At 42.3% G+C, this 13454-nt stretch overlaps 1 protein-coding gene across 1 annotated transcript in view; it reads right to left on the bottom strand.

The window, feature by feature from the left end:
- Positions 1–13454, bottom strand: part of LOC142303578 (V-type proton ATPase subunit S1-like) — a 171286-nt gene that overhangs the window by 110646 nt on the left and 47186 nt on the right. Inside the window, exon 2 of the mRNA XM_075345077.1 lies at positions 1119–1242. Coding sequence (XP_075201192.1) covers positions 1119–1242 — 124 coding nt within the window. The remainder of the gene's footprint in view (positions 1–1118; positions 1243–13454) is intronic.

The raw sequence follows: 13454 nt of genomic DNA on the forward strand, positions 1-13454 counted from the left end.
TTCCTGGTGGGAGGGGGTATCAGATTAGGTAAGGTCAGGAGCAGGGCCAGGAATGGGACTCAGGCGTCTCCACCATTAGGAGTATCCCTGAGGTTAATGATAGCATAAGTCCACCTAGCATGAGGGACAGCCTAGGGGCCCCTAGCAAATGTTCCTGGTTCTTTCAATGTTCTATTGAAAGAAGCTGATGAGAACGTAGATGCTACATTACCACAAGTATGCAAATTGCATACTAGTGATCATGTTTTAATCTGATTGAGCTAGAAATACAAGGGAATCTTGGCAGTGAGCACATTGCTCACTGTGAGGATTCAGCAATCTGCAGTCACATTTCCAGTGACACCAGAAATATATGTTAATCCTGGAAAACACTTTTAATATTAGAACTCATATGGCCTTCAGCTGGAATACTTGTAATCACTTCCTTACCCATATAATAGCTAATAAAAGTTCCACGGCTTTCTAATATTTATGCTGTAACTGTAAAGGGCATTTTACACGCTGCGACATTGCTAGCGATGTCGCTAGGGATCGCACCCGCCCCCGTCATTTGTGCGTCACGGGCAAATCGCTGCCTGTGGCGGAAAATATTGGTAGTGCGCGTCACACGCACATACCTTTGTAACAACGTCACTGTGGCCGGCGAACAACCTCTTTTTTAAGGGGGCGGTTCGTGCAGCGTCTTCACACAGCAGGCCACCAATAGAAGCGGAGGAGTGTAGAGTAGCCGCATGAACGTCACTCCCACCTCGTTACCAGAGGACGCAGGAACATTGTTGTTCATCATTCCTGGGGTGTCACACGTAGCGATGTGTGCTGCCTCAGGAACGACGAACAACCTGCTTCCAAAACGGGCAACGATATTTGGGAAATGAACGTGTCAACAATCAACGCTTTGGTGAGTATTTTTGATTGTTAGCCGTTGCTCGTAAGTGTCACATGCAACGACGTCGCTAACGAGGCCTGATGTGCGTCACGAATTCCGTGACCCCAGCGATATCTCGTTAGCGATGTCGTTGCGTGTAAAGCAGCCTTAAGAGTTGAAGAATCCTTCCACAAAGTACCCACATAGCAAAGGGAGGGCAGCACTATTTCGTTCCCTTATTGAAGTTACTTACAGTATCTTGGAGAAACATGACAAGGAACCTGGCTTTTCTATTATCTTGTTGCAATAATTGATAAAACTCCTGGCCTGAAGTTATATGTCCGGCATTTAGAGTTGGCGTTGTTCCCCATGTAGAGCTGAAATTAGAAAATTCTTTCTGTTAAATATTAAGATTTTTTTCTGAGCATTAAATATTGTACAGAGAAAAAATTGTCACGATCTTTTAATTCATCTAATATTACAACTAAACCAGTTTTGTCAGTACAATTTTGTCCTCAGTTGAACCAAATGAAATCTATTGTTTTAAAATGTTTACCCATATTGTATGAGGAAGTGGCTTCAACGTCTCTTCTTCAATCTGGATACCTGGTAGTTGCCAAATAAGTGAAATCGCTAGGTAATATTAATTCCCATAGCTTATTTAACTCCAGTACTACAGGGAAACCTGGTTAAATCACCGGGGGTTCTATAAATGTGGCATGAATCGATGCAGAACATGGCAATATGTTTTTACCGCCAGCTCCTTTTCTAACCATTATATGTCTCAGTAAGATAAAATGAAGCAACATGTCAATTGCAACTCATGAAATGTGGTGTATGTGATCTGTCGTTCACTATGCAACAACATGTACCTGGGTTTGAAGGATAAAAGTTTGTATACTGAACATTTGTCTGATATCACTAATCTTCTTAGTGCTTCCCGTAATATCTCACATGCATCTAGGCATTTTAGTATATAACATAAACGGAAAATTTCATCACTACAAATATATGCTATAGAGAGAATACATATAGTATATTGCAAAACTAAGTACACCCCTCATATTTTTGAAAATATTTTATCTTTTCTTGGGACAACTCTGAAGATATGACACTTTGATACAATGTAAAGTAGTCAGTCTACAGCTTGTATAACAGTGTAAATTTGGTGTGCCCTCTAAATAATTCATTAATGTGTGAACCATTGGCAACAAAAGTGAGTACATCCGTAAGTAGAAATTGTGCCCAAAGTGTTAATATTACGTATGGCCATTATGTATGTATTATGTATGGCCACCATTATTTTCAAGCATTGCCTTAACTCTCTTGGCCATGGAGTTCACTAGAGCTTCACAGGAGCAACTACTGTAAACTCCTCTTCCAGCCTCAATGATGACATCACATAGCTGGTGGGTGTTAGAGACCTTGCACACCTCAACCTTCTGTTTGAGGATTCCCCATAGATCTTCAATAGGGTCTGGAGACATGCTTGGCCAGTCTAGTACCTTTACCCTCAGTTATCTTGGGGGTGTGTTTGGGGTCATTATCAAATTGAATATGAAGGGAGGGGATCATGCTCTGCTTCATTATATCGCAATACATGTTGGCCTTCATGGTTCCCTGAATGAACTGTAGCTCCTACCAACATGCTTGACTGCAGTAAAAACACTTTGTTATCCTTACCTGGTTGCCGCCCCATATGGTTAAAACCATCTGAACCAAATAAGTTTATCTTGGCCTTATAAGGCCACAGCACATGGTTCCAATAATTCATGTCCTTAGTCTGCCTGTCTTCAGCAAACTGTTTGTGGGCTTTCTTGTGCATCATCTTTAGAAGTGTGCTGTGTATGGTCTGAGCACTGACAAGCCGACCCCTTTAACACCTGCAGAAATTCTGGCAGCACTCAAGTTTATTTCGAAAAGACAACCTCTAAATATGATGCTTAGCACGTGCACTCAACTTCTTTGGCCAACCATGGTGAGGCCTCTTCTGAGTGTCTCCTGTCTTGTTAAACGGCTGTATGGTCTTGGTCACCGTGCTGCAGCTCAGTTTCGGGTGTTGGCGATCTTCTTATAGTCTAGGCCATCTTTATGCAGAGCAACAATTCTTTTTTCAGATCCTCAGAGAATTCTTAGCCATGAGCTGCGATGTTGAACGTCTAGTGGCCAGTATGAGAGAGTGTGTGAGCGATAACACAAAATGTAACACACCTGCTCTCCATTCACACTAGAGACTTTTTACCATTAATGAGTCACATGACACCGGTAAAGGAAAGTGGCTGATTGGGCACAATGTGGCCATTTTTACTTAGGCGTGTACTCACTTTTGTTGCCAGCTGTTTAGACATTAATGGTTGTGTGCTGAGCTATTTGGAGGGCACACCAAATTTACACTGTTATACAAGCTGTACACTTACTACTTTACATTGCATAAAGTGTCATATCTTCAGTGATGTCCCATGAGAAGATATAATAAAATATTTATAAAATTGTGAGGGGTATACTGACCTTTTTGATATACTGTAAATTAATTAGAGGTGAGGCCCTCAGAAGATGCCTACTAACATATGAAGAATTATAGACTCATAATTTGGGATTAGCTAACCGAAAAAGGTGGCTCATGTACCGTCAGTTAAAGTTTTCGCACCCATACACTTGAATTTGTGAGTCACGGCCGACATATGCAGCCATACGCAACATGGTGCAATTTTTTCCTCAGGCCAAAAACAGCTGAGCAAAAAGTCGCAGATCAGCACTGACCTTAGCAAAGGTGCGAGTGATTTTTTTTATCTCATTGCACTATGCATATTTATATTCAGGTGTGAGTGAGCGCTAAAAGAAAGAGACATTCTGTTTTGGTGCTACTCCTTGTTTTAGCTTATTAATGCTGATAAAACACCTCAAGGGTACCAAATTTCCCACCATTTCTGATACCATGGCTGCTACGGATGCCTGGTTTGAAGCACAACTGAAATCCTTCTTTTTCCTAGGTTTACAGAACTTGGAATACCGATGTAAGATGTGTGTTGACATCAGTGGAGAGTATGTGGAATAAATGTAAAGTTTCATCATCCTATCTCGTTTCTTTCTGAATAAAGCCAAAGACTAATGAGTAGCCCCTCGTAAGTCTGCCTCTGCTGATTAGCTCTAAGGCCCCGGAGTGGTTGTACCAATTGAACCAATGGTAAGTTCACCCCTACTCTTCACCTCTTGGGCCCCAGTGTGGTTGTACCAATTGAACCAATAGTAAGTTCACCCCTGCTCCTCACCTCTTAGTCCCCTCTGGGGTTGCACAAGTTGCACCAATGGTAAGTCCACCTGGCTGCCCTATAATATATACAGCCTGAAGATTTATCAGACAGCAGCATCAGCCAGTATAGTTACCATACATTTTCCATTAAACACTATCTGCATATGCTAATTTATACAAGTGTTATTACAATGGCCTATGTTGCATAAATTAGAGTTTCTTGTCACAACAAATGGAAAATTGACTTTTGTACATTTCTTCACATCTCCGTGGTTTACCACGACCTTTACAGTGTGACTGGGAATAAATAGTAAGGTTAATAAGACAGAGGCATGCTCAAATGAATTCTTCCATTAACATATGGTTCCTCGCTTATCCGGCACATTATTTGCACTAATTATATTAAAACAGCTTTCTTCTCAACCTTCCAGCTATACTTATTCAGTGAAAGAGCCCCCATTGGAGCCTTACTGTATCGGAGTAAAGTAAGTGTGAATTGGCAAACTATTCACTGTGCAATGTCAATAGCTAGTTGACAAAACTAAAGCGCTAGGGAACAACATCATGATGTCCAGTTTATACAATAGGCTGGTAACTAAATGAAGAATCATGGGATTTAAGGGTAAGAAAAAAATAGGAAAAAGGGAAACTATCAAAGTCATTTCCATGTGTCATTGATATTATCTACAATTTAAAAAGTCATTCCTGACACTGAATGTTTTCTCCGATCCATAACTCTCAGATCAGGGAGGGTTCCAACTTCTAGGCCCCATCTTAAGAATGGGCCTCTAAACTGCGCTGTCAGAATGGAGCAATGCCCCGCGTGAGGTGACCTATTGTTATACACAGGACCATATATTATAATGAGCTATAGGCCGCATTCCGATATCTGTGTTCCACCCGCATGATTGTCACGGATATAACACATTTGCACTATAGTCTATGGGGCTGTTCACATGTCCATGTTTTTTTTCGGCCAATATGTCCATGCAAAAATTATGGAGACTTGTCCTTTTTTATCAGCTCCACAAATTAAAAAATACCAATACAACTCTATGTGACTATGAAAATTACAGACAGCACATGAATGGCCTCAGTGTACAGTCCACAGCCTATCTGTGAATAATTTTGTCATTGTTTTTCATACATGAAAACCACTGATAAAACACTAAGGCTAAGGACACACGGCAAGTAAAATGGAGCGAGTGGAATACGATAAAAAATCACATTCCACTCGGACCCATGTTACTCTATGGGACGCTCCCTCAGAGATTTTTTTCTCAGCCCTAATTGGACAGAGAAAACAATTTCAGAATGCTGCGGGTGGAATCTGATTTGTTTTCTCTCGCACCCATACAAGTCTATGGGTGTGAGAGAAACAGCGCACTGCACTTGCATTACAGCGGAGTGCAGTGCGATATATGCATCAGCTGATAATGGAGGAGATGGGGAGATGAGATTGTCCCTCCCTCTCCTCCGCAGCGCCCAAACTTCTCCTGCGCAGCTGTTCTCCAATCGCAGGATCGCATCACAGTATATTGACACTTAGCTCACACTCCAGCAGAGCAGGAGCCGAGTGTCATGCGATGGACTCACAGTAGTGCTTATGCGGCCCCGCCCTAATGGGTAAAAAATCACATTGACCAAACACTGATGAAACTCAGATAGAAAAACACTAATGACACTGACATACTAACTTTTTTTTATTTATATGAAAAATCATGGACGTCTTAGGCTATGTTCGCACGTTGCGTTTTTTTCCGCGTTTCTGCAGCGTTTTTAGCAGCAGCGTTTTTGCGCTAAAACGCATGCGTTTTTGATTACCAGCAAAGTCTATGGGAAAAGCAGAAATCCTGTCTGCACTTTGCTTTTTTTTCTGCAGCGTTTAATTTGCATATTTGTGGTCAGAAACCATGCTGAAAAAGAAGCAGCATGTCAGTTGTTTTTGCCATTTCTGCAGCGTTTCCATAACATTGGAGTCAATGAGAAATGGCAAAACGCAATCAAAAGCACAATTCCTGCGTTTTTCATGCTTTTTACCTGCTTTTCCACTGCGTTTTTGGCTCCAAAAACGCATGCTTTTCTGAACAAAAATTAATGGGTTCTAATGTTCCTTTACACACACACAATAACCGAAAATTTCAATGTTAAAAAATAATAAACTTCACCTATTTTTCTGTTAAAATGTGCATAACCACTATATTTTCATTAAAATTGATAATTTCCCATATAGTATTATTAAAAGTTAATTTTATACTTTTTTTTCTCTTTTTTCATTCTTTTTGACTATTACAACTTTATTTCTCAGTGTCTTGATCTAAAAAACGCATCTGCAGAAACACAGGTGAAAACGCAGGTAAAAAGCGCTAAAAACGCACTAAAAATGAGGTAAAAACGCATGCGTTTTTAGCGCTAAAAAATGGTCAAAAGCCATTTGGTCAAAAACCAAGGGAAGGAAAACGTGCAGAATAAACTGCAGGTACTCCGACGCAACGTGCGGACATAGCCTAAATGACACTTGATGTTATGAAATCCCCTTCAGACATCTTTTTCTTAGAAAACTGGGTGCTGGCGCTCAATATGGCAGATTTTCCATTCAGTAGATAAAGGTTTATTCACATTTTTCTACAGATTTTTCAGCCTGACAAATTGAGGTAAAAAAATCCTATGTGAACTAACAGATTTAAAATATAAAAATACAAGTTAATTAACACTTCTTTCCCAAAAAGCTGCTACCGTAAATACTCCATGGATTTCTTAACCACAATTCCATGGCTGGAGGTCTTCATTATATCTACAACAAATGAATGTTCCCTAGCAAGATAGATCAGATGAAGTTCATTGATCAGTTGTTGAGTGGAATAGCAAAGCTCTAGCAACTGTATAGTGGCTGTAGCCACCTATTTGAATAGGGGCTGGATGTGCAGTACCTGGCCATAGCCATTATACAGATAACGGGGCTGTGCTGTACAGCTCTGCAATTGTTCAATCTGGCTACCATGGGCACACTCCCACCAATCTGTTATTGATGACTAGGGATGAGCAAACCTGAACTGTAAAGTTGAGGGTTCATACCGGACACCTAGTGTCCAATGCTGGAACACAATGACGGACTATCACTAAAGTCCAGAGTTCGGATGCTGTTCAGATGCTGAATAAAGCTAGTTTGAAGGCTACAGCCCAGTCAATCAAAAAGCTTTTCAGCATGCCTGGATGCTGCTGGGAACAAAATAAATGAAAAAAAAAAATTACGTGGGGAATCCCATTTTTTTGATAACCAGCCAAGGTAATGCAGACAACTGTGGACGTGACAAATTCTGTACCTGCATCTGACCTATGGAACCTCATTCTGTGAACAAGGCTCTATAGGATTTGAGGAACATTATGGGACATGATACCGTTGGATTACGTTGGAACTTCGAGGATTTTTTTAAATTGATAAATTGGTGAACGAGGGAGTGTAGAGTGAAGTCTATTCAAATAAACTATTTTTTTGTTGTGTGTGTGATTTTTTTTGACTTACCCTTACCAGGTTAGTAATAGGGGTGTCTGATAGATGCCTCACCACTATTAACCCCTGGACTTGATGTCAGCTGACAATTCACAACTGACATCAACCTTAAAAATATTACCCCAATTGACATCCGCACCAGGGCAATCGCGAAGAGTCAGGGAAAGTACTAGAATTAGTGCATGTAATGGATGTGTCAATTTTGAGGCAGTCGCAGGATGCTATTTTTAGGTTGGGAAGGTTCAAATAAACATGGACCTTCCCAGCTTGATAATACCAGCACCTAGCTGTCTGCTTTACGTCGACTGGTTATCAAAAATAGGGAGGACTCCACGTCATATTTTTTTATATTATTTATTCTCGATCCACATTTGTTTGCAGGACAGTTGTCATGCTCTTACCTCCATTTTGCTTCCTTTTGGAATCCCCTTGCCCTTACTACAACCAATTTACAGCACCAAAGATTGGGACTCCATGAATTATATGGATCCGGGTCCAAGATCAAGGATGAGTCAAGTTCGGTTACCAAACTGAAATTTTATCTAAAGTTCGTCCGAACCCAGCAAACCAGAACATCTATGGGTCCACTCTTTCCTATTGATGACATATCCTAAGAATCGACTATCAATATAAAAGCATTGGACAGCCCCTTTAGGCAGTAATATACAGTATTATTTAAAAGCACATTGTATTTAACTGTTTTTTATCCCAGGAGTACAACTTACACATTGCATGATTTATTTTGTTTCTAAAAGGGATGGAAATCCATTTTGTCTTGAAAATTACTTATGCAGGAGAACATTCACTTCTGCAGTTTTCAACAAATAAAGGTCACAGCTCATGATACAAAAGGTGATTTGGAATGATGGTACAACTATCATGTTAGTGGGTGAAAACTGAGTTGCTTATTGAGTAACTGTTGATTTAATTTTTATTTCATAAACCAATAGAACACCTGAAAATAAGCAACTGTGTAATGTACCGTATCTTATCAGACAAATCTGCTTCTTTCTTTAGGACTTATAATTCATTTTCTAAATTTTCAGTTCAGTAAAATAATAAAATCTATATTCAGTGAAAACAGATTGTTACATTAATGAGATTGGAGATGGCAGTCGCCACTGATGAGATTCTATACAGAAAGGAGAGGAGGGAGCTAGACGCAGAGGGAGAAGCTAGAGGCAGAGGGAGGGGCTAGAGGCAGAGGGAGGAGCTAGAGGCAGAGGGAGGAGCTAGAGGCAGAGTTCGTCCCCTCTGTTGTCTTCATAGAATCTTATCAGTAGCAGCTGTCAACTCCTATCTCAGTAATGTAACAATCTGTCTTCACTAACTACAGAATTTACCAGTGAATTGAGAATTTTGAAAATTACAAACTTGCTTATTTTCATATGTATCATTGATTTATTATCTTGGTTGTTCTTCTCTGGACTTGCTCCAATATATCGATGTCTTTCTTGAATTGAGGCGCCCAGGACTGTACACAGTATTCCAGGTAGGGTCTGACCAGGACCAGGACAGAATATAGGGGAATAATTACCGTATTTTTTTTAATTTTAAGACGCACTTTTCCTGCCAAAAATTTAGGAAAAAAATGAGGGGTGTGTCTTAAAATCCCAATGTAGCTTACAAGGAGGTAGAGAATTGGCATGGGTGGTTATCTGTGTGGGCGGCTGTCTTTGTGGAAGGCTGTCTATGCCGACGGCTGCCTCTTTGTGTGAGTAAGTGGCCAGCTGCCTCTCTGTGCGGGCAGGGGGGCGGCTGCCTCTCTGTGCGGGCAGGCGGCCAGCTGCCTCTCTGGGCAGGCAGGTGTCCCTCTGCCTCTCTGTGCGTGCAGGCGTCCAGCTGCCTCTCTGTGCGGGCAGGCGGCTGGCTGCCTCTCTTAGCGGGGAGGCGTTCGGCTGCCTCTCTGTGCGGGCAGGCGTCCCTCTGCCTCTCTGTGCGGGCAGGCGTCCAGCTACCTCTCTGTGTGGGCAGACAACCGGCTACCTCTCTGTGAGGGCAGGCGGCCGGCTGCCTCTCCGTGCGGGCCGGCCAGTTGCCTTTCTGTGCGGTCAGGTGGCTGGCTGCCTCTCCGTTTGGGCAGGCGGCCGGCTACTTCTCTGTGTGGGCAGGCGGCCGGCTGCTTCTCTATGCGGGCAGACGGCAGGGGCCGGCTGCCTTTCTGTGCGAGCAGGTGGCCGGCTGTCCATCGGGTGTCCCAGATGCTCGGTTCAAATGGTGGCGTGTGCGCAGGTGGAGCTCTCGGCTGAGGGCTCCATCTGCGCACACCCCTCTCCGGGCACCATTTCTTTGAAGCCAGGACCGCCGACAGAGCATCTGGGACACCTGTCGCACAGGCCTGCTCCACACAGCCACCACAGATTCCGCTGCCAGCACAGCTTCCACTGCCAGCACAGACTCACCGCTGCCAGAACAAAACCCACTACTTCCAAGACAGACTCCAGGACAGACCCCACTAGCACTGCCCCTGCCTCCTGTGACTCAACTCCACCACTGCTGCCGACCCCTCCAGTAAGACAACACCGGAGTATAAGACGGACCTCACTTTTTTTTTACCTTTTTTTATCTCTAAATTTGGAGTGCATCTTATAATCCAATGCGTCTTATAAAACGAAAAATACAGTACCTCTCTTCAGCTAGTTTCAATACTTGTTTTGATACATCCCAGAATTTTGTTGGCTTGTATAGCTGCAGAACCACACTGTTAGCTCATGTTGAATCTGGGATCTACAATTATGCCCAAGTCCTTTTTTCCCTGTGATATCCCTTAGTTTTATTTCTCCCATTCTATATATGCTTTTACATTTCTTATACCCAGATGTAGGACTTTGCATTTGTCCCTGTGAAACACCATTCTGTTCTCCTTGGCCCATTGTTCGAGTGAGTCTAGATCCTTTTGAATACGCTCTCTTTCCTCTCTAGTGTTGGCTACTCCTCCTAATTAGTATCATCTGCAAATTTATTTATTTTTTATGATCGGGTTTTTTGCAATATGTATTCTTATCAGTAGTAGCTAATCAAAATGATATAATTACTGTTTTAAAAAGGTTATAAAAACAAACAGTATATCATTATGTTCTTGTTATTCAGTCCATATAGCTTGATCAACAGCTCCTCCACATAGTTTTATGCCCTCAGTCATCCCCCCAGACACACACAATGTAATACAATACAACCTTCCCCCCACAAAGTATGCTACCCCCATAGCTCACCACACACAGTATGATGTACTCACAACTCCCCGCACACATTTTGATTCTCCCACAGCTCCCTATACATACAGTATAATGGATCTCCAAACATAGTATGATGGACCCCACAGCCCTCCACATACAGTATGATGGCTCCCACAGCTCACCACCCAGACTATGATGATCTCGCCATCCCCACAACATCTAGGATACCACCATACAGTATGATGTCCATACAGCTCCAACACATAGTATAGTGCCCTCACAGCAACCCACACACAGTATGATGAAGCTCATAGTACTCCATTCAAACTATGATTGGCACCAACACAGTATGAAGGATCCCACAGCTCCCCACATACAGTATGATGGCTGTTTGCCCTCACAGCCTTACAACCCTCATGCAGAGTATGATGCCCTCACAGTTCTCCTTACACTTTATGATACCATCACAAAGTATGATGCCCACACAGTCTCCTCGTACAGTATAATGTCCTAACAGCCACCACCTCCCTACATAGTATAATTGCATCACAGCTCCCAGTACAGTATGGGGCACATTTAACCCACAGCAACCCACACATAATGAAGCACTTATGCCTACCAGAGCAACCCACACAAAATATGAAGGACACTACAGCATCCCTAAACACACAGTATGAAGGACACTACAGCCTCCACCATACATGGTATCAGAGACCCAACAGCCCCCTACAAACAGTGTAATGCCTGCACTACTGCCCACACATGGTATGACTGCTGCCACAGCTCTCTACATACTGTATAATGTCCCTATAGTCCCTCACACAGTATGATGGCCCCTACAAGTTTTCCCACCTACTGACTAAAAATTAAAGAAAAGAAAATTTCACACCCAACCTCATGCTTTCCGGTGTACTGCTCTGATTTATGCAGCATGCAAACTAAGCTTCGCACCACAAGTGCAATTTAGTGACATCATCATGCCTACTGTGTTGAGACAAGCCCCCATTCAAATTAGACTAACGTCAGCCAAACCCACCAATATCAGAGGGTTCAGTTGATAGTGTGATATGGCTGGGAGTCCTCGACAATTTATTTTTTTGTCATTATAATGCTCCTTAACCCCTTCACGACCTTGGACGGATCTATCCGTCATAGATCGTGTCCCGTTAAGCCCCGCCCCCTGCCGCGGGCAGGCGGCGTGGATCGGCACACATATCAGCTGTTTTCAACAGCTGACATGTGTGCCTGCTAGCCGCGGGTGGAATCGCTTCCACCCGCGGCCATTAACCCCTTAAATCTTGCTGCCAAAGTCTGGCAGCAAGATTTAAATGCGCGCGGCCATGTTTGTTACTCACCGCCGCCCCCACCGGAAGTCACGTGTGTTATCACGTGACTATCGGTGGTTGCCATCGTAGCACAGGGTCATGTGATGACGCCTGCTGCTATGATCTTTCACTTTCATTTTCCCTCGGCCGAGAGCAGAGGGAAAACCAAAGTGAGTGAATCTGCTGATTACAGCGGTATTGCTGTGATCAGCAGATAGCGATCAGCGATCGGATTGCTGATTGCTATAGCCCCCTAGGGAGACTAGTAAAATAAAAAAAAAAAGTAAAAAAAAAAGTAAAAAAAAATAAAAAAAAAACAAAAAACCTAAAAGTTCAAATCACCCCCCTTTCCCCCCATTGAAAATTAAAGGGTTAAAAAATAAATAAATATACACATATTTGGTATCGCCGCGTTCAGAAATGCCCGATCTATCAAAATATAAAATCAATTATTCTGATTGGTAAACGGCGTAGTGGCAAAAAAATTCCAAACGCCAAAATTACGTTTTTTGGTCGCCGCAAGTTTTGCGCAAAATGCAATAACAGGCGATCAAAACGTAGCATCTGCGCAAAAATGGTACCATTATAAACGTCAGCTCGAGACGCAAAAAATAAGCCATCACTGAGCCATTGATCCCAAAAAATAAGAACTCTACGTGTTTCGGAAAATGGCGCAAAACGTGCGCCACTTTTATTGGACAAACTTGTGAATTTTTTTTAACCCCTTAGATACAAGTAAACCTATACATGTTTGGTGTCTACAAACTCGCACCGACCTGAGGTATCACACCCAGACATCAGTTTTACCATATAGTGAACACCGTGAATAAAATATCCCAAAAACTATTGTACGATCCCACTTTTTTTGCAATTTTTCTGCACTTGGAATTTTTTTGCCGTTTTCCAGTACACTATATGGTAAAACTTATGATTTCATTTAAAAGTACAACTCGTCCCGCAAAAAACAAGCCCTCATATGGCAAGATTGACGGAATAATAAAAAAGTTACGGCTCTTGGAAGAAAAGGAGCAAAAAACAAAAACGCAAAAACGGAAAGTGCCCGGGGGCTGAAGGGGTTAATGACCACTCCTACCCCTTTCTTGATTGGCACCGGACGGGCATTGTTATCCAGTATACCTGACAAAAGCAAGTGTCTTGAATCACTGTATGTCATTGGATTCTGATATTCTGTAGGAGCAGGTCTTTGTGGATTACTGCACTCTCGAAAGCCACATGGCTCATTTTTGTGCTATAAAGTGCAGCTATATTACAATTATTTTATTTTTGGAGGTTTTTTTAAACCTTTCCTCACCTTTAGCAACTCTTC

This window comes from Anomaloglossus baeobatrachus, chromosome 4 (genome assembly GCF_048569485.1).
Source record: "Anomaloglossus baeobatrachus isolate aAnoBae1 chromosome 4, aAnoBae1.hap1, whole genome shotgun sequence".
Classification (NCBI taxonomy): domain Eukaryota; kingdom Metazoa; phylum Chordata; class Amphibia; order Anura; family Aromobatidae; genus Anomaloglossus; species Anomaloglossus baeobatrachus.